Below are 20,637 nucleotides of genomic sequence, written 5' to 3'. Positions count from 1 at the left end.
TTTGTCCTGCCCTCTGTAACATCACTGGATACAGCAAAAACATGTCTGGCGAGTATATTCTATCATTTTTTTTTTGTCTTGTTAGGTTTCATCTTCATCGAGCTTCACTTTGTCTCCACGACTGGATAATAGGTTGAATCTGTGCGAACAAAGGCCTTAGAAAGACGGGTATAATAAAGAGGGCTGCCTGTTTGCTTTTGATGTTGTTTTTTTTTTTCCTGTACTAGGTCAGTACTTTCTGTGTGTGAGAGAGACACTTAGATATTCGGTGGACAATGGTGAGGAGGAACAATGCCGGTGACAGGCATGGCTACAGTATAAAAGAAGCTTGAGCGTCCACAGGTTAAACTTTATGTTGCGGCATGAGAGCAGTGTGTGTGAGTGTGTGTGTGTCAGTGTGTGGAACCTGGACTTGGATATTTTACTGACTTGATAAGGTGAGACAACTTTGTATTGGAAGATAATTTTTGTTTGATGCTGTGTAGATTGCAGTGATCATATTTAACCGTGCAATGATCACTTTCCGTTTGCAGTTTTAATGTAAGATAAGATATACACCCTATTTTTAGAGTTGTTTGTGTTTAATTGTATTTCCTTTACTAATTTATTACCCTTACTGAGTGTTCCTTTCAAATCTAATGTTAAAATAAATCACTCAGAACTTCATCTAGGTAGGAATGAAATAAACATTTTCTTTTAATAGGAACTTAAAAATAAAATCGCATTGATATCAGTGTGAAGTGCCCCCATTTACATGTGAAAATAAACCTGAAAGCACTGAAGAAACATGACCATGAAATACGAGATTTCCTGGTTCTAAATCGGCTGTAAATCTTATATTAGTAAGAATTGTGGTGTGTGGTGAACTACAGCAGTGATTTGCACTGTGCTTTATTAATTGTTCAAAATGGGATGATAATTCAAGATGTCCTCAAGCCTATCATTGTTGTTTCAGCAGCATAAAGAGCACAATATAATAAATGAAGTTAAAATGTGGGTCAAGCATGATGCGTTTTTTCTTTCACCCACTTTCTTTTGTTCATGTTGTTTGGCAGTGACCAAAATGAACCTGACTACACCCTGTCACCTCTCGCTGCTCCTTGTGCTTGTTGTTAACCTGACAGGTGAGAAACAACAGAGGACACACAACACTGCAACACTGACTTTTCAACTTTTACACAGGAACAGTTGTGAGCTGGTTTTGTGTCACTGAATGGAGCAATGTCTCTGTGTGTCCTGGGTTTATTAGGTGTGTACGGGATCAGGATCATCGGGGGTGCAGAGGTACTACCCTACACCCTCAAGTTCCAGGCCTCCCTCCAGTTCCTGAACTCCCACTTCTGTGGAGCCACCCTCATCGACAAACAGTGGGTGGTGTCCGCTGCCCACTGCTGGAGGCCGTGAGTCACTGCACTTTGACACCTGTGGCACTCAAGACATTTCCTCCACACCCAGTGAAATGAATTGCATTGCTTTGTTAGGCTATGTCCTCACTTATACCACAGAGAGAACATACTGACATTCTGGAACACTTGTTATGTGGGTTTGGAAGAAGTGATACATCGTGTGATTGATAGATGATGAACCCGTACCTCAAAATATCTTGCCTTTTGGCTTCTAGGCAACACCTGGTCCAAGTGGTTCTGAGTGAGCACAACATCAACAAGGTGGAGGGCTTTGAGCAGAGGTTTAATGTCTCCAAGATCTATAGGCTCTACCCGAACAAACCATATATGTTTGACAACGATATCATGCTGCTAAAGGTAAGGGACGGCTGAGAACCCTCACTTTGACACAGGGCACAAGTTGAAACCAGTTTTAGATACTGCTGAGGGAAAATGTATCATTAGTCGAAATTTAAATATCTCTGTAGCCCTGTTTATCTTTCCATTTGATGTCTGGTCTGTCATCTTCCTCATTTGCACCGATCCTCTTGCAGATTGTGTCATGTCACGACAAGAGATGGATATTAAAAAAGTGTGCAGATCAACATGTTGAATTTTGTCATTAGTGAAAGACATATGAGGACTGTATTTTCATTTGCTTTAATCTGTGGGCACCTCTTTGACTTCAACTTGGTGTCTGGCAGTTACATTTTGATCTATAACTGATGTCTAAAACCTTTAGTATGCGCTTAGAACATTTAAACCATTAATTTATAACAACGTATGATGAAATATTCCATAAAAGAGAATTTTGATCCAAGAGACCAACACAGGCTGTGGTGCTTTTTTAGGGACAGCGTTTTAGACAGGAAATAAAATCAAATAGACTAGATTTATTTACTGGACATTGCATCATGTTTTAGAAGCAGTTTTATGAGGAGCTAGAATGGCACTCAGCCAGTCCTATTATATTCAATTAAACTGCACCACATTTCCCACACTCAGTTATCACAGATATAAGTTCCCTAAATGTATCAACTTTTTCATCAAGATCCATGAATTATTCTGTCAGAAATCTGTTAAACTATATTTTTTTATTTGTGCTGGCGGTGTTACAGTAGGTGAAAAGGAATCCTGGATCCTGGATACAGATCCAAATCAAAATTGAATGGATTCTTCCCTGATCTTTACTGCAACCTTCATCAAGTTTCGTGGAAATTCATTCATTTGATTTTGTGTAATCTTGCTAAATCACAAACAAATGAACCAACCAACAAACTAGATAGGGGTTGAAATAAGTTTTACACAGGTAACTAAATGTACCCATTTGTAATTAATGTAATTATGTAAGACAGTTTGTCCCAGCACAGATTAATGTAATTATGTAAGACAGTTTGTCCCAGCAACGAGCTTAATGTCAGGTAGAGAGAGGAGGGGCTTGACCTGGGAGCATTTTTTGATAATTGTCCTCCACAGCACGCCTCGTACAGACGGATGGTAGAGCAGAGTTCAAGGCCAGAAAACCAAAAAAAAAACATTTAAAAAGAAAATAGCCTTATACAACTGCTGATATATGATTAGTTCAGAACAGTTTATTTCTCCTGTCAAGCTTTTATTTAGTCTTAAGTGTGTAACTGTAACAAAACCTCCCTGGCAGAGGTAATAATCTTCAAGAAATGAAAAAGAACCCGCTACTGATGTCGGTGGAGTATTGAAATGTTGTGAAATACAGTAATAGAAAAACAATAAATCGGAAATACTGAAGTAAAGTACGAGTAAAGCAGGTTTTCGCTTAAATATTGTATTTGAGTCCATATACAGGTATTTACCCATGATTCATTTTGTTGCTTTTCTCTAGAAAGCAACCAGTCACTCTGACTGACAGGAAGTGAAGTCACTGGAAGTCACTTCCAGTCAGACTGACGCTTTTTAATATAGGAGATTTGTAATTGAAGTTCCAGTGTGCTGCAAGAACTGCAACACACCAGAAATCTCCATCAAGGTCGTTGGGCGACTTTATTACCTCCGCCAAGGAAGTTATGTTTTCACCCCTGTCCAGGTGTTTGTTAGTTGGTTGCTTTATATGTCAGCATATAACACAAAAAATTACCAATTGATTTTCTATGAAATTTGATGTGAAGATGGTACATGAGACAAAAAAGAATCCATTACATTCTGTTCATGATTAACTCAACATATTCAGTTTTGTACAGTGTCTTTATACCATTTTGATGCGTCATCATCCACTTGCACATCCAGCAGAGTATAAGTCATGGAAAAAATAACCCTTTTATTACTGACACTGGAGAATCTCCTTGTGTGATGTGAGTTGAACATTTGGAATGTTTTCTTCAGGATCAGCCTCTTATTTTGACTGACTGAATGTCTGATCTGTGTTGGCCAGTTGGAAAAGCCAGTAACGATCAATTCCAGGGTTGAGCCGGTCTCTTTGCCACCGCCGAATTCTCAACCGTTGGCTCACTACACCCGGTGCACAGTCAGCGGCTGGGGCGTGACCTGGCAAAACAGATACAGCTTGTCACCAGTACTGAGGGTCGTGGATGTGAACATCTTCGCAAACTGCTGGTTCTACTACTACTTCATGATCACAAACAACATGATCTGTGCTGGCTCTTACCGTGGTGGCAAAGACTCCTGTCAGGTGAGACACACGGTCATAGTGTGTGTGTGTGTGTGTGTGTGTGTGTGTGTGTGTGTGTGTGTGTGTGTGTGTGTGTGTGTGTGTGTGTGGTACAGGTGTTACTCAGGTTGTTGGGACCCATAACATCCCCATAACATAAATCATTATATCTTCCCCAGTCCGAATGCCAAAGTGTCCTTGGGCAAGATTCTGAGCCCCAGATCAGCCCTTCTCATGGAGAAAGTGCTGCACATAGATGCACTGTATGAATGTGTGAGTTAAAGGGTGAACGTAAAACTGTGACATGATTTATGATTAGGTTTTGCTTGAGGTTAGGTAGAAAGCAGGTAGAAACTAGAGACAATTGGAGAAACTGGGAGACATGACTGTGTATGTGTGTGTGCGTGTGCACGTCTCAACTACTAAATACTGAGAGGTGATGTAATGAAATATAAATCTTAATTTTATATTGGAATAGTGAACATGAGTTAATAGTCTGATGCAACATTAGTGTGTTAAATGTTAAGGTTGAAATGAAAGGTAATTTATTACCATGTACAGTTATGATGCATTAGATAAGCAAATCAAAAGATGGAAGGAAACACAAAGCTGCATTGAAAGATTGTTTTTGCCACCTTGGAGCAATGGAAGAATCTGTAAACACAACATTCATATATCGTCACCTTATTGTGGGAAAGGTTTAGGTTTGAGCCTCTAAATGCTCCGACATGGTCTCCACCAGCTATTCACTGCTGTTGCCCGGGGGCTGTTTGGTGCTGGGCACGGTGGAACAATAGAAACCTCCAGGTCCCAGTTCTGTGGCTGTTTAAGAGATTCCTTTACTGTCCAGTGGAGACGGACGTCACAAGAAGGCAGCACAATTCTGTCTGATGGTCAACACACAGGGTTGAGGTTTTACAGCATTATATGAAGACAAGTCTAAACACAATATGTTGCCTGTGTGAGGAAGTCCTTATGAAGTCCTGGAGTGGCTCGTTTAAAATACATTGTGCTCCATAGGTCAGCAACACATCTGATCGATCCCTTCAACACCTCTGATAATGTGATATATCTTTCTGCATTGGGGGGGGTTCTGGTAGATTTAATTCACATATGTGTATGAAACCGGTTCCACAGGCTATTTTCCAGAGAAAGTTAAGTCACAAGTTTTACACAGGTAACTAAATGTACCCATTTGTAATTAATGTAATTATGTAAGACAGTTTGTCCCAGCACAGATTAATGTAATTATGTAAGACAGTTTGTCCCAGCACAGAGCTTAATGTCAGGTAAAGAGAGGAGGGACTTGACCTGGGAGCATGACCTGGCCAGAAAACCAAAACAAACCATTTAAAAAGAAAATAGCCTTATACAACTGCTGATATATAATTAGTTCAGAACAGTTTTTTCTCCTGTCAAGCTTTTATTTAGTCTTAAGTGTGTAACTGTACCCAATTAGAACAACCTTTAACCTTCTACTTCATCCTCAGGGGGACTCTGGAGGACCTCTCATCTGTAATGGTAATTTTGAGGGGATTGTATCTTGGGGATATGGCTGCGCCCACCCCAACTACCCTGGCGTCTACACCAAGGTCAGAAACTACCTCGGATGGATGAACTGGATCATCCAGAACAACTGAAGAGACTCTTTAATAACAGGCTCCTCTAAGACTGTGCTGTGAGGAAGATTTGAATGTTTCCTCATGGACTCAAAGGACTTAATGGATTCTTTCTTTTTTGGGCCATCTTTTATGCTTTACTTTTATATGAGCATGAATATATAACATAAAGATCAGTCCAGAAAAATGACACATCGTGGGACACCCTATCTCACGATGTTAAAGAAATAATGCATAATCCTGCTAACAGACAATCAAACTAACGAATGCAGACCAAAACATAAAATCAAATATAAGATATAAAGTAAAAGTTTTATATAAAAGCTAAATGCATTTTAAAGTTATTCCATTGGGTTTTCAGGGCTTTCCTGAGCTGATGTTAAAGATTTTGGACCCACAATGTTTTTAGGGATCATTTTAATGTTTGACGAATCCACATCATTACGGAAAGCCGTACTTATCAATAAAGATTCATATTTTCACAAACTGCCTCCTCTGTTATTATACATATTAGTAATAGATAACAGATAAGGAACAAAAGCAACTAGGAAACCTGTTTGTCAAATTAGAGAGCGGCACGCAACCCATCCAAACCTCACTTCATTTGAAATGCTCAAAAATGTAGAAAGGTGCATGAGTAATGGCAGCAACACAACCGCCCCTCCGTCGCCTCGGCACAGTATGTTGACATCCTCGCGCGTGATTGGCTGTGACTGCACCCTGTCGCCCTCCCCTCTCTCCCATTCACATCTAAAGCTGAGCAACAACAGACTCATTCATCGAGGCAGCCATGGAACAGGCAAGGATGGACAAAGTGATGAACATCGAAGACCAGGGCTCCAGACACTTGTCCCCGGAAACAATCAAGGGGCTGATCCACCAGTCCCAGGAGGCAAAGGAACAAGCCTACTGTCCATACAGCAAATTCAGAGTGGGGGCCGCTCTCCTGACCCTAGACAACCGTGTGTTCACAGGTAAAATACACAAAAGTAAACAACTCTCCTGGGTTGTTGGATCTGAGTCAATATTTGGTATGAGGGTAGAAATTCAGGTTCATTCAGGATGTGAGCACCTGCTTATTATTTGATAGTCAAGAATTTTTAAATGTGTTACTTGAATATTTCTGTAAATGTTGTTATCAGAGCTGCAGTATTACGAAACATGTGAGTTAGGTAAGTTCATACTGCTTTGTTGTTGTTTGAGGTCATCTAACATGTGGCAGGAGTGAAAATTAAAATCCAAAGAACATGGAAATTGATAATTTGCTTGGTACCGGTTAGATGTTAATGATTCCATGACAACATACAAAAGCTCATAGTAAAAGTTTGACTTGAACGTGTCTCTCACTGCAGCAGACCATTATAAAAAACCCTTACCAGGTCCTGGTTCTTGCCTTAAACACACTGGTTTTACTGACTTGGATGTCAAATAACCAGCAACAGGAAAAGCCAAAGACAGGACTGTTCTGTCTATGTTGCTGGATAGTGCAAAGATTAGCGAGTCACGTGTCCCTGGGGGGCAAAATGCATGGCCAACAGCTGTGAGTGCAAAGACCCACTTAGTAACTATTTGACTAGTTCAGAGGGTGTAAACAGACCCAGACAAGCCCTCTGTTTAATGGCTAAAGGCTTGTTTTTTCAGCAATTTCAGGTTTCAACTACCTATTTTCCCCAAATGTGACTAATCAAAAGCTGATGTGACAACATTTATGTGCTTGACAGGTTGCAATGTGGAGAATGCTTGCTACAACTTGGGTGTGTGTGCCGAAAGGAACGCCATGTCAAAGGCGGTGTCAGAAGGCTACAGATCATTCAAAGCCATTGCAGTTGCCAGGTACCCTCCACCTCTCGAGTGACGCAAGACTGATTCTATGACACCAGCAGGGAGTTTCTCCCCTTGCATCTTCACCGCCATTATTCTATTGCCAAACCATAACTCAATTATTGGGCACGTCACAAACCCGAATCAAACTTCCCCCATTTAAGTCCCACAACATGAATCAACACTGGTGGCGCAAGAATGGCATTACTCCTAAACATCGACACATACAAACACTGACGTCTGATTTCTTAATCATGTGCTTGTTTGCCAATTTGAAAATCCAGTTTGTTTTGTTTTTAATTATGCCTTCTCCTCATACGTTCTTTGCAGTGACCTGGACGACCAGTTCATCTCGCCCTGTGGCGGCTGCAGGCAGTTCATGAGAGAGGTACTGTCTCTGCTCATCTCAGTTTCCAGTCTGTAAAGTATTAAGCTCTCGTTTTAGGACAGAGTGAAGGTTTCTCAGCGACTTATTAGGAAAGTAAAAGAAGAGATAGACAATAACGTACTCAAGTAAAAGAGCAACATTAACTGTTCTACTTGAGCAAAAGTAAGTAGTTGCTTTTAAGTATACTTAAAGTTTTCAAAGTAAAAGAAGGCTACGCACTTGCTTGTAAATATAGTGATTGTATAAAAAGCAAGAGTCCCACATAAACTTTTTTAATGGAGTAAAAGTAAGTACTTGCGTTTTAATATACTTAAAGTCTAAAATGTTCTTTGCAGGGTGTATCCTGTTCCCTAAAACAATGGTCTACTATATCACACTAGACCAATGGGTCTCGGTGATGGCGTCTTTCAAATCCACTTTCATCGTTTCCTCACCAGTGATGCTGCTGCTGCTGGGTCACTTTGCTCTTCTGATGGAGGCGGGGTCTAATGTGACCTGCTTGCTCTGATTGGTTCAGAGATTAAAATCTCATTGATTACTTTTAAAAGATATAAAAGACATGTAAAATAGTGCATTGTTTAAATCCAGTCGAGTAGAATGCAGATCTTTGCTGATATGTAGTATAGTAAAAGTCAAAACTAACTTTACATGAAAATAAATTTACTTAAATAAGTACAGATACATGAAAAATGTATTAGAGTAGCAGAATAAATATACTTTCTTATATCTCACCACTCGATTTTGGACATGCTGTGTGCTGCCTGGAACATTGTCTGCAGATGTATCAATCAATTCTTGATATTTGTCTTTCCTCTGCAGTTTGGATCTAATTGGGAAGTGTACATGTCAAAGCCGGACGGCTCGTGCCTGAAGATGACTGTGGACGAGCTGCTGCCTTTGTCCTTCGGCCCCGAGGACCTGTCCATGAAGAAAGTGATCGACATTCCCAATGAGTACTGAGCCTTTATGTTGTAGCCAAACTAACGATCTTTGAATGATCATGCCATGGTGCTGCATGGAATACACATGCTTTAGATTTGTTCGCAGGCATTAGTTATATTTATGGTCAATGTTTCGTCTATAATTAGCTAATTGTTAACATTTAAATTTAGTCTTTGTTTACTGTAGCAAAAAACTGTAACAAGCATTCATTTACCTACATTTATACATTGAAAGCTGTATTGTTGTAGATACCAAATATATTTATTAGTTAGAAAAAAGCCTGAAGGGACAAGAAAAATATCAACGCAGGTCAAACTCATCCACATATTTTAATAAATAAACTGTTTTAAAAGGAGTTTCTTTTAATAAGTTACACATCAGTATTCATCACAGTGGGCTATGGATGTAAAAAGAAAAAAACATTCTGAGTTACAGTGCACTGAAAAATATTTCTTCGGCCGCAAATGAATCAAATTCGGGAGACGGGGTGAAACATTTAAATTGCCAGTGCATATTCACTAAGCATTTATAAGTGATTTTAGGTCTAATTATTCCATGCATTAACATTTACAGGTTTGAGGGCAGGGATTATGTGGCAAAATTATAAATGTATCCCTGATTCAGACAAAGAACACACAAGTATAATCAGGCCATGTATCTGTAAAGACAAAATGGGGGGTTTCAACTTTGTGGGATCAACTTACTGAACATTTCCTGTTCAATCCCTAAACAAGAGAATCAACACAGAGATAAAGCAAGACCTGGAGATCTGATCTGAGCAGAAAAACATCAGGATCAACCCTGACAATCAATCCTGATTTTAAAATATAAATGTTAATGTTAATGTTGTTATGTGAATACGTTGGCTATTGCTTTTCATCATGCAGTGATCTTTATCTTTATACCTGGAATCAAAAAGGGTTGCATCAGCTCTATTAGCAAAAAAAGGGTCATGAATCAAGTTCAACCCCTAAAAACTAATTGTTCATCTATAAATTCAGCTCAGCAGGCTCTATTTGGATGTTTTTATTCTCATTCAGCTGCTTCCAAACAAATGCCCAGGTGGAGATTTGATCACATACAGCAGAACTGATCAGAGGTTGCACTCATGACAGACATCTCTCTTAAATCCCATGTTAGATTCTCTGGATGGTTCAGCGGCCTCAAGCACGAAAGAAATTGCACTGATCATGATCTGCGACTTCCCCGTTAAAAAAGTCCAGAGACTAAAGTAAAGGAGGAGAAAATAACGCAAAGAAATGTATAGATATTTCTAAGATACCACAGAGGAAACTCCACGCAGTATATTGTTTTTTTTACTTAAAGATTTTCTCCTGTCTCTGCTCTCTGTGCTGAAGCTGTGATGTGGTGTCATGCAGCTCACACTTTGTCTTTGCTGTGTTTTTATCACATTCTGTAAACTGGCTGCAAATGTTCAGTGCAGCAACTTTACTGTGCAAAAGAGAAATTAAATAATAATTTGAAACTTTTAATATATTCTAGCAGTTATTAGGAGGCCATCTCAACAGATCTTACTTTGACCTCAGCTTTTTCTGGAAGAGTTAGCGCTTTCATCCAGTGAGGGCCATGCAGGGACCTGTAATCTGGGCAGGGTGCCCTCCATTAGTCTTTCCATCCACAGCCCCAGTCTGTCCAGCTTATGGTGCACCTCTATGCTTGTGGCCCTGCTGGAGCCTCTCTTGGGGCCAGCCCCATCTTCCCTGGAATGGGACCGGGATCGAGAGTGGGAGCTGGACCTGGACCTGGACCTGGAGCGGGATGATCTCTTGCTGGAAAATGACGTCTCCGATGAGGAGTCGCTGGGATCGTCCCCTGTGAAGACGGGTCTAAAGAGGCAAAAGTACTTCTTGTAGCCGTTGAGGGCCAGGACGTATCCAGCGTAGTCTGAAGGCTCCTCGTCTTCATCAGAGTGGCCCTTGCTTTCCGCAGCGTCAGAGGCTGAGCGAAGGAGTGACGGCATCCAGTAGCAGTGCTTATCCGCGTTAAGGAAAGAGAAATGGAGGGTCTGAGTCCTGTAGTGGCAGAGCAGTTTGGGATTAATAGGTGGAAAGAGCAATGGCTGGTAAAAAATGTGCCACTGGGGCATCTTAGTGGCCCAGATAAAAAAGATGATAGATAGTGTTAGTAGCACTAGGTGACCTTTTCCCTGGTACTATATTCATTACATATACATACAAACAAAAAAACGAATGTTAGAGATGCCCAAATTCCTAAACAATACATAACATAATGACAATTGAACAAAAACCTCCACAACACTGAAGACTGACACTTACCCAGAGAAAGAAAAAACCTCCTTGGCAAATTTCCCGAGCAAGGCTTTGTTGGAGGCGTTGGTGAGCACCAGCACAACGTTGATGTGTCCAGGCCTCAGCTTGACAAGGTTACTGATGTACGTGATGTCCGTCAGCTCCGTCACCTCCACAAAGTTCTTCTTAGGAGGACGACTGCATGGACACAAGACAGACGATGTTGAGGGGAAGGAAAGTAGGAATTACATATCTGTGGATTGAGGGTTTTGTTCTCCAATTGTTTATGAAGTTGTTGTCATAAGAGGGGATCCCTTTATAGCCAGACTGTAGAAGAGGGATACATAATGTTAACAAAAAGAATGGATCCTTTAAATACCTTGATGGAGCAGGAGAGTTTTTAAAATACTTACTACTCGGTCAAGTCAGTTTCTAGAGTTGAGATAGCTGGAATCTAGTTCATGATTTTTTTTATAGCTGTGTACTATACTTAACATATCTGGCATTACCCTAAAGAGGAGGATGCACTCAGCTGCTAAATTCAAGTATGTTCACTAAAAACATTAAAGTGTGACAGTGATTTTATCAATTAGTTGGTTCAAACCACATTAGAGAGTGTAACTGTTAAACCTTTCACATATTTCTTCTCTCTTTTTTTTTTCTCTATCACTGCTGGTCTGAGTAAAATATGAGTGAATCAAAACCATATTATATCATGCGTAATGAATAATGAAAGACTGTCCCATTTGGTAACAGGAGAGGTTTTATAACTCCAGGATGTGCTTTAGTTAGAACGAACCACAAAAGCCTCACAGTCCTGACACTTAGATACACGGACGTAAGTTCTAAAAAGCAATTTCAGAGTTTGTTTGCTTAATCTCACTGCAGCTGTTTTCAGACATGAACTCAGGATAATGTCCGGACAATAAGGAAGTTTGCCTTTTCCATATGAATAACGAAGCAGGAGATTGCCCGGATTAGATACAGGAAAATATTCAGGTGAGGTGACCCCTGGGTAAATTGTGCAGGAGGCAGGACATGACGTTTAAATTCTGCTGCAGAGATCACAAGTTTTTTGTTTAACCCACATAATCACTGGTGTTGGCTCTTTTCATCAAAAGCCATTGACTCTTGTTGTCTGTCTAAGTTGACAGCTTTGTTGGCATATTCTGCATGTATGGGTCCTCGTTTTCATCCTGAGATATTTGCATTCTTTTTGTTTTGTGTCTCATGTGCCTTAGAAATGTTATCAACACACCCACTCACTCACAGTATTCTTATTTTGGCTTGCTCAGGTATACTTTGGACATTTTAATAGCAGGCTGGCTGGAGAAAGTCCAGAGAAACTGACTCAGATATTTGTGTTCTCACATACAGGCCATCTGGATTATTTCAGGAGAATGTCCAGAGTTCAGTGCAGTTCTGAAAGCAGCTTATGTTACCTTGAAGTACTTGATCTACTGGATGCATCATCCTCAGTCTGTGGTTGCTCCTTTGGCTTTGGTTTCCGGGGTTTGTCCTCACCTGGCTCACTGAAAATAGACCACGGAAAGGCAATCATCAGCAAAACACTCTGAATAGAGTTGGAGGGACACTATTCAGCCAGAGTTTTACTCAACTGGAGATAAAACCAGGAACAATCATGTCGAAAATCAAAGACATATTATCCAAACAAAAGATAAAGATAAAGATTTTTCTTGCAGAACAGTTCAGTATCATTAGGTACACAATATTTTAAATTCAAGTCACACGTTTAGGCATATTATTATTATGTCTTAGGCTGAGATGTGCGTCTCACCTGAAGGCCTGGATGATGACGGTGCCAAAAAGAATGAAGAGAGCTGAGAAGATCAAGGACAGAATGGGCATCATCTCTCGCCTTGAGGAGAGAAACATGTTGTTAATGAAACATGTGGAGTCCATATCAACCAATAAAAGGAGGTGCCTCACACTGTGAGAGTATCCATGATGCAAGAGTGATTCAGCTTCCGATACATTTCACAAACATCAGCCAAAGTGCGACAGACTTCCTGTGGGAGTGTCGTCTTACCAGTTTGAATAGAGAAGGTCATCATATATTTGAAGAATATAATCATACGCGACGTTCATCCACTGAATTATAAAAATCTGGGAGAGGAAAAAAGGAAGGAGAGTGTTAAAAAACGAGTCCGATTAGTCACACGATAGATGTGGGAGTGCGTGTCTGCTGCGACTTACCGGGGCCATCTCGTTGTTGAGCTCTGGCAGAGTGGCGTCCAAGCTCAGATACGTGGGATCCTTTTGCAGGAGCTCCAGCTGTTCGTGGAGGCGGTACATGTCTTCTTCGCTGCCGTTCCAGCCGCCACTCACCGAGCGGTACTGGACCTTACCCGCCTGGGTCCGCCTCTCGAGGATCACCACCTGCCAGCAGCATTAAAGGGCACTTACACTGTGAGGTGAGGCTTTGCAACAAATCTGTGATATGACTCATTAAGTTGTGTGTGTTCACGCTTTGAAAGCGTGTTTGTTTATAGATGGAAAATTTTAATTTACAAAAACAGGTTTGCCTTACTGTATGGTATTAAAGAATATCATTTGTGTGTGTGTGTGTTCCACTGACCTGAGGTGAGGGTGAAACTTGATTTTGGAGCAGTGCCTGACACAGCTGCGGCTGCTGACGTTGGTAGACGTATGCAAAGCGCAGCACGTCTTTTCTGTTGGCTGTGGCGAAGTCGATGAAAGCCTTGTTGCCTGGATGAAAGGCTTGGTCCTCACCGGTGATCAGCAGCACACAGTACCTGTGAACCGCTCAGGTCAATCAAAAAAGCCTTGATATTCTCACGATGCTTATCAAACTATTCCTTATGGAACTTAGCTTCTTACAGTTGCTGTATTATTAGTAAGTTTGTTTGGTTAAATTGGCAAAGAGAAAACAACAACAGGAGAGCCATGGAAGATATAAAGACTAAATGCAGGTTATAATTCTCCTAATAACATGTCTTACTTCCTCCGTCGGTGGAACTGCTTTACAGGACACAGCTCATCAAAAAGCTTCTGGTTGACGAGTCGTGGCACCTGCAGGAACTTGTTGTTGGAGACAAACTCATCCATGATCTGTCGCTTGAACCCTCTGGCCTGGGAGAGAGAAAGTCAAAGAGGTCTAAACAACTTGAAAGAAAAAGTTGGAGCAGATTTGCTGTGCAGTATCAATGTAGCCAGAATATTCAGATATAGCTGAAGGGATTTTTTTATTTTTATTAATAAAGCAGTGGTCTCGTATGCAGGCAGCGCAGGGTGTACCTGGATGATGTCGACAGGCTTCTCTGTGTCCTCTTTAAACAGCATCATGATGGGGGCATACGTGTTTACATTGAACTGCCGCAGGAGCCGAGTGCAGTGCGAGTCGCCCTGGTCCACGTGGCCGAAACGCACGTAGTCTCTGAAGGCAAACGCTGTTAACTGGAGGGTGGGAAGAGAGAACAAATGTGAAGGAGGAGAGTTCAAGGCAAAACTGAGAACCGATACTTAGGTACAGAGTCGATGCTAAAATCAAGAAACGTCACAGTACTCTTCTGTTTCTATAGTACTGTTAGTACCGAACAATAGGATGGTTGCCGCCACTGCTTCAGGATCAAGGCATATGATGTTACCAAAGACTCAAAATAACTATTTGAGCTTAAGTGGACATTTTGTGACGTGTACCAGTTTCCCCATTAGATTACATTGTAACCACTGCCAGCAGAAAAAATCTGCTTGAAATATTCATTTACATTTATAAACAAAAGGCCCCGGCTGAAACTATACTGCCAGTGCTTTTGATGACAAAAACAACAATAAACAATTAGTGGAGACAATTATTGTAGATGCTGCTTGCTGTTTATCTGCTCAGCACTGTGTGTGTGTGTGTGTGTGTGTGTGTGTGTGTGTGTGTGTGTGTGTGTGTGTGTGTGTGTGTGTGTGTGTGTGTGTGTGTGTGTGTGTGTGTGTGTGTGTGTGTGTGTGTGTGTGTGTGTGTGTGTGTGTGTGTGTGTGTGTGTGTGTGTGTGTGTGTGTGTGTGTGTGTGTGTGTGTCTTACTTTGTAGAGCAGGGGAACAATGGGGACTTGGTCAAACAACAGAACACTGGGCTTATTTTCCTCATGCCAGTTGTCCAGAAAAGTCAGGTAGTTGCTATCTGTGATCTGGAGAAACAAAAGAAAAAAGTGAAAAAGAAACAATAGAAATGAATTCAAATTGAAACAGAGGGAATAAATTCAGAACTGTAAGTTACAAGCCTTTCAGATGAGAACTTAAACGTCTTCAAGAAACTTAAGCAAGTCCTGCAGATGGCTGAGAATCTTCAAAGATATGATGACTTATATATAAATATATGTTACCTCAATCAGGTCTATATTTCCAAGATATAATCAGCTGGGAATCATTAAGCCTCTACGGACAAAAAACTGCTTTACAGGTGTTTACTTATCAGGTCTATAAATTCTATTTTATAAAGTAGCACTATCGTATCTGTGCTAGCTGTAGTTACCTTTTCCACCAGTTTGTATGGCAGCAGGTCTTCAATGAACTGCCGCAGGTGTTCCCGTACCACAGCCTGATGGAAGAAGGTCACCCTGCCGTTCACTAGCCCGATGATGGAGGGCGCACGGTGAGCTCCCAGCTGGTTGGCCAGGCGACGCTCAGAACCCAGGTCAATGATGCCAATACCCACACCTGGTGTAAAGGGAAAAAAAATACATTCATAGTTAATACAGCGGAGCAAAGAAAAAAACACAAAGCTCTCTGGTAATGAAGGAAAAATGTAAATATTACATTATGATAAAAATACAATAGAACCAGAGCTGCCTTCTCACTGACTCTTATTGACTGTGGGCTCATAGACTTTAAGTAATTTTACAATCAAAGAAAAATGTGGCAGAAAACAAAAGGCAAGATAGCCGATTACTGCACAATATTTCTATTTGAAAAATCATTTTACTCTACTAATGGAGAGCTGTTGCTTGGAGAGACTAAGCGACAAAGAACGATGAACCTACTCTGTGGCTCCCCTCAGCTGTACAGAGCTCATTTTAGTATCCTTTACTTATTGTCATGGCTTTACAACCATCGGCTCTGTTCTGGTCAGAAGCTGCCTTTCTGCTCACAGCAGCAAAGTGAACCTCTTAACTAACTGTGCGCTCACTTATAAAAACAAAGCAGCAGGCAGGCAACGTTAGCAAGTAGCTGGTGAACAAAGTGAAAAATTTAGCAGCTTCAGACCCAAATACATTTTTTAGCAGACGGAGAGGAAAAGGAAGTGAGGGAATATTGGAACTCATTTTTGTCTGTTCACCACGACCCATTTCTATAAATGAAGGCTAATGCTGCTGCTGTTGGTTTAATGTGTTAACAGGCAACTGCTAACATGTTAGAAATAATATAATAATAACTTGTCACACATGTGCAATATCCAACATGTTGTGATGTTCTGCACCGAAGTGGACAAAAAGTGAAAATAAGAATTTAACAAGCACATTTTCAACCAACCCTCATTAGACAAAAACATTGTTCATATCAGCCTAAGCAAAATATGGCTTAAGGTACTGACCAAACTTTAGGCTACATCCTTTTAAAATCTATGTTTATATGGTGAACCGTGAAAGCAGATTCCACAGTTTATTACTGGTTTCATTTGCACAGTAAAGAGCAGTGGGCTACAATAACATGCAGGATTTACTGTATTTCCAGGGTTTAAACATCAGACTTCATCTAATGAACATTGGGTATAATTGGCCGAATTAACCCAACAACTTAAAATTCATCGGTACCATACAACTCCCTCGCCTTAACTCTCTATCCCAGGAAACCAAGAAGAACAAATAAACCCTGATGAATAATTAAAGAAATTGCCATCTCTCTGTAGAGCATCTGAACACATTTGTCTTAATGGCCTTCCACTGAGCGCCCATCAGCCGTATGTTGGGATGCTTTCAGGAAAGCCAGCGTGGATCCTGAGGGTCTTCTGGGGGCAGAGGGAAAGGGAGTGTAGTGACAGCAGACTTACCCAGCGGCTCCAGCTCCTGCACCGTCTCCTTCCATACAGGCTCAATGTGGACGCATGCAAAGCACCAGTCAGAGGTCACTTTGATCAGGTACGGCCTCTTGTGGCTGTCTGGGAGCACGTCGCTGTTAAACTGTGCGTGGTGAAGCAGGTACTTGCTGTCGGCAAAGTCCCTGGACCTGTAGGAGCGTGACAAAACAGTGGAGGCAGAACAGAGAGTCTGTTTTTAGAAGCAGCCTCAGTGAGTCGGTCAGGACTTGACCTGTGGGAAATCTGTCTGGGACTCCAGCTTGTTTACTCACCCTGATTCATGCTGAGTAGAGGCAGGAGCTCTACCAGGAACTTTTAGCTCGGAAATCTAAGAAATGTTCTATTTTAATAGTTTTTTTCCCTAACAAGCAATGAGAAAATTGAAAATTGTAAACCTAATTCAATGTCTTAAATTGCTTAGCTATTTGATTTATAGAATTGCTTAGATAACTGCCCTGCAATTGTACACCTTCACCAACTAAGTCAGATTGCAATGACCTTTAAGCAATAAATTCTAATCAGATCACCATCGAGTCCAAGCAGATGATTTGCCAGATGTAATGAAATTCTTTCCAGGCCATCCAAAACAATATAACTGCTCATATCTAAGATGCCAAAAAATAACATATTGTCATATACTATTGATTGACTAACTAAATAATAATAATTACTTACTGGGTCTGCTCAACAGGACTTGATCACACTAGTTTACAAAGCGAGACAAAAATCTAGGAAAGGGACAATAACTACTCCACCTGAAAATCTTGTCTTCTGGCTCAGAAGGGATTTGTTTGTAATTTCCTTGATTATTAATAATTAAACACTAACACAAAGAGGAGCCCAACCAGATAGACTGTGTATAAAGATGGACGACATGACAGCTCCCAGAGGTGAAGCCAAAGCATCTCAATCTCCCTCTGGTGGCTGGCTACAGTACAGATCATAAACCCCTCAGATGGGACATGGACCAAACTAAAAAGGACAAAGTTAAATACACATTTGTATGGTAACTGTCACTGTAGGTAGTTTGGTTTTAATTAGTTATTTGATGCTCTGAAAAAACAGGGTGGGACGTCGAAAATGACATCTGAGTCTGACATGTGATTGGTCCAGTGTGTGCATCAGTGGGACTGCGATAGGGCCGCACTATCCCCGATCTGTCCTGGATAAATTCTGGTTCCAAATTATGTCAAAAGCTCAAGATGGCAGCACCCATCTCCAGGATATTTAGGCTTCAGTTTTGTCCAAAAGGAGTAGCAGAGATTTGTCATCCATCTTTATTTAGAGTCACACCACCCACTACAAAGGTAACAGCTGCTTACTGGTATGTAAATATTTGTGACAAGTTACAACCCTTTCAGCTGCTCATCTACACCTCCACCAATCGTGTCTTAACAAACATATGGCACGGGACCAATTTAAGCTTAGGAATCCAAACTAAATAATTCTACCAGTGTTTTCAGATTCTGACTAAATGAATAAAGTGATGGGGAGTACCTGGGGAAATGGAAAAACGACTCATCGAAGTAGAAGCTGTTGTGGAAGCCGCTGCGGAAACCGTGATGCTGCGACTGGCCAGCCGCCTGGTTTTCATCCATCTGGCCGTAGCGGTCAAAGTTGGCCCTTCGCTCTTCATTCGACAAGATCTGAGAGAGAGAGGCAGAAGTGAGAGGATGGTGTTCGTAAAGGGATAGTTCACCCTGCATGGAGGCACGAGCTTGTGCGGTGTATATATCAGAGGACATTCAGGATACAAACGTGTGTGTACATTTTTTTCTATCGTTATACGTTTGAAGATGGTAAATGGTAAATGGATTAGGGCTTTTCTCGTCTGATGAAGACCACTCAAAGGGATTTACAGTACAGTTTCACATTCACCCATTCACACACACATTCATACAGTGCATCTACTTGCACTTTGTTATTCTATGGGGGGCTATTGAGGGTTCAGCATCTTGGCATACTTCGGCATGCAGATGGTTCAGACTGGGGATCGAACCGCCGACCTTCAGGTTGGAGGACGACCACTCTACCCCTCAGCCACAGCCGCCTGTGTCGTCGCCAAGTTACTTCAAACTTATTGGATTTGGCTGTAACACCCCTGAGACTCCAGAGTATAATGAGTGAAATCTATTTTTGGGTGAACTATCCCTTTAAGGATACTAAAAATGAAAGAGAATCTGACATTGAAACAGACAGAGAGAGAGAGAGAGAAAGAGAAAGAGAAAGAGAAAGAGAAAGAGAAAGAGAAAGAGAAAGAGAAAGAGACAGAGAGAGAGAGTCATCTGGGAAACACACTACAGATGAGGTGTCAGCAGGAGTGTGTGTGTAATCGTGTATGTGTGTGTGTGTGTTGATGCATTTTAGACCCACCTCATATGACTTGGCGATCTTGATGAACGTGTCCTCAGCCTTGGGGTCCTTATTCTTGTCCGGGTGCCTGTGGAAACAAGCCACACGTGTCACCAGGAATCGTACAGGGTTAGAAGAAGGTCACTAAAACATGCGGTGACAGGTGACGAGGTTTCAGGACAATAACGTGAACGGTGCGGATCATGGTGCCGTGAGTCACCCACCATTCTCTGACCAGGTTCTTGTAGGCTCGTTTGATTTCTGGGAGACTGCTGCTCCTGCCGACCCCCAGGATTTTATACGGGTCATTGTCAGAGGCTGTCTCCACCGACTGCTCACCCAGGATCAGCAGGAAGATGGCGAGTAGCACCGGGCATATCCCGCTGGCTCTCCTCCCCGTCATGGCTGGCAGCTGTCCCTGCTCCACCGCTACCGACAATGTGACCGGTTACCGGCCGAGTTCAGCTTCGAGGCTAATGGATGACCGACAAACTACGCATTTACATGTCGGGTTAGCTGACTCTCGGGACGATAGGTTAATAAACAGAGGAAAAGACAATGTTTTACTACGATGAGGCCATTTTCTTAGCAGGACGCTAGAAAAGCGTCACTACCGGCACTGGAAGACTGAGCTTCCGGTTACACATTTCAGCATAAAAGCCTCATAAACGAAATGCTTGATAGGTTGTTAACCTATATTTTAAAGGAATTACAATGAATGAAAGACAACTATAAGGTATCCATCCATCCATTCATGCAAACTTTATTTTAAACTTGCTAACAGAGGGTAAACCTAATTTACAATATTGTCAAATACAGAAAATAAACAAAACATTCCAGAAGAATAGGAAGAATCAGAAACATTACATTAGCTAAATATAAAAAAGACCAAAAGTCGAAAACCTTAGGAATAAAAACAGTACATTTAAGTGAAAGATAGATAGATAGATAGATAGATAGATAGATAGATAGATAGATAGATAGATAGATAGATAGATAGATAGATAGATAGATAGATAGATAGATAGATAGATAGATAGATAGATAGATAGATAGATAGATAGATGGATGGATGGATGGATAGATAGATAGATGGATATATATATATAGATAGATAGATAGATAGATAGATAGATAGATAGATAGATAGATAGATAGATAGATAGATAGATA

General features: G+C 41.1%; 3 protein-coding genes across 3 annotated transcripts; 2 read left to right on the top strand and 1 right to left on the bottom strand.

Annotated features, from left to right (window-relative positions):
* The first annotated feature begins 1,063 nt into the window (after nucleotides 1-1,063).
* si:dkey-33m11.8 (trypsin) lies at nucleotides 1,064-5,666 on the top strand. The gene is made up of 5 exons (XM_061068961.1): nucleotides 1,064-1,124; nucleotides 1,250-1,400; nucleotides 1,622-1,763; nucleotides 3,790-4,047; nucleotides 5,517-5,666. The coding sequence occupies exons 1-5, from the start codon at nucleotides 1,064-1,066 to the stop codon at nucleotides 5,664-5,666; spliced, it is 762 nt and encodes a 253-aa protein (XP_060924944.1).
* Nucleotides 5,667-6,398: 732 nt separating this feature from the next.
* cdab (cytidine deaminase b) lies at nucleotides 6,399-10,289 on the top strand. Its single transcript, XM_061068962.1, has 4 exons — nucleotides 6,399-6,619; nucleotides 7,367-7,478; nucleotides 7,797-7,854; nucleotides 8,674-10,289. Exons 1-4 carry the CDS (start codon nucleotides 6,436-6,438, stop codon nucleotides 8,812-8,814), a joined length of 495 nt encoding a protein of 164 aa, XP_060924945.1. The 5' UTR covers nucleotides 6,399-6,435; the 3' UTR covers nucleotides 8,815-10,289.
* LOC132999320 (dnaJ homolog subfamily C member 16-like) lies at nucleotides 9,107-20,067 on the bottom strand. Its single transcript, XM_061068960.1, has 15 exons — nucleotides 19,689-20,067; nucleotides 19,486-19,552; nucleotides 18,610-18,758; nucleotides 17,086-17,261; nucleotides 15,571-15,755; nucleotides 15,122-15,226; nucleotides 14,346-14,504; nucleotides 14,050-14,180; nucleotides 13,666-13,843; nucleotides 13,284-13,466; nucleotides 13,117-13,193; nucleotides 12,865-12,945; nucleotides 12,509-12,598; nucleotides 11,094-11,264; nucleotides 9,107-10,829 (listed from the first exon to the last, which is right to left on the bottom strand). The coding sequence occupies exons 1-15, from the start codon at nucleotides 19,865-19,867 to the stop codon at nucleotides 10,340-10,342; spliced, it is 2,421 nt and encodes an 806-aa protein (XP_060924943.1). The 5' UTR covers nucleotides 19,868-20,067; the 3' UTR covers nucleotides 9,107-10,339.
* Between the last annotated feature and the right edge of the window lie 570 nt (nucleotides 20,068-20,637).

Source organism: Limanda limanda, chromosome 4, assembly GCF_963576545.1.
Source record: "Limanda limanda chromosome 4, fLimLim1.1, whole genome shotgun sequence".
Taxonomy (NCBI): domain Eukaryota; kingdom Metazoa; phylum Chordata; class Actinopteri; order Pleuronectiformes; family Pleuronectidae; genus Limanda; species Limanda limanda.
The sequence above is the reverse complement of the archived record's forward strand: the minus strand, read 5'-3'. Positions and strand labels throughout refer to the sequence as shown.

What these genes read in the sequence shown, in the direction of transcription:
- LOC132999320 (XM_061068960.1), bottom strand. Translation starts at nt 19,867, where the DNA reads ATGACGGGGAGGAGAGCCAGCGGGATATGCCCGGTGCTACTCGCCATC. An exon ending in AGCCTGTCGACATCATCCAG is followed by an intron (nt 14,181 to 14,345) that starts GTACACCCTGCG and finishes TCTCTCTCCCAG; the next exon opens with GCCAGAGGGTTCAAGCGACA. An exon ending in GTCATCATCCAGGCCTTCAG is followed by an intron (nt 12,599 to 12,864) that starts GTGAGACGCACA and finishes GTCTATTTTCAG; the next exon opens with TGAGCCAGGTGAGGACAAAC.
- cdab (XM_061068962.1), top strand. Translation starts at nt 6,436, where the DNA reads ATGGAACAGGCAAGGATGGACAAAGTGATGAACATCGAAGACCAGGGC. An exon ending in AGACAACCGTGTGTTCACAG is followed by an intron (nt 6,620 to 7,366) that starts GTAAAATACACA and finishes TGTGCTTGACAG; the next exon opens with GTTGCAATGTGGAGAATGCT. An exon ending in AAAGCCATTGCAGTTGCCAG is followed by an intron (nt 7,479 to 7,796) that starts GTACCCTCCACC and finishes CGTTCTTTGCAG; the next exon opens with TGACCTGGACGACCAGTTCA.
- si:dkey-33m11.8 (XM_061068961.1), top strand. Translation starts at nt 1,064, where the DNA reads ATGAACCTGACTACACCCTGTCACCTCTCGCTGCTCCTTGTGCTTGTT. An exon ending in GCTGCCCACTGCTGGAGGCC is followed by an intron (nt 1,401 to 1,621) that starts GTGAGTCACTGC and finishes TTTGGCTTCTAG; the next exon opens with GCAACACCTGGTCCAAGTGG. An exon ending in GTGGCAAAGACTCCTGTCAG is followed by an intron (nt 4,048 to 5,516) that starts GTGAGACACACG and finishes CTTCATCCTCAG; the next exon opens with GGGGACTCTGGAGGACCTCT.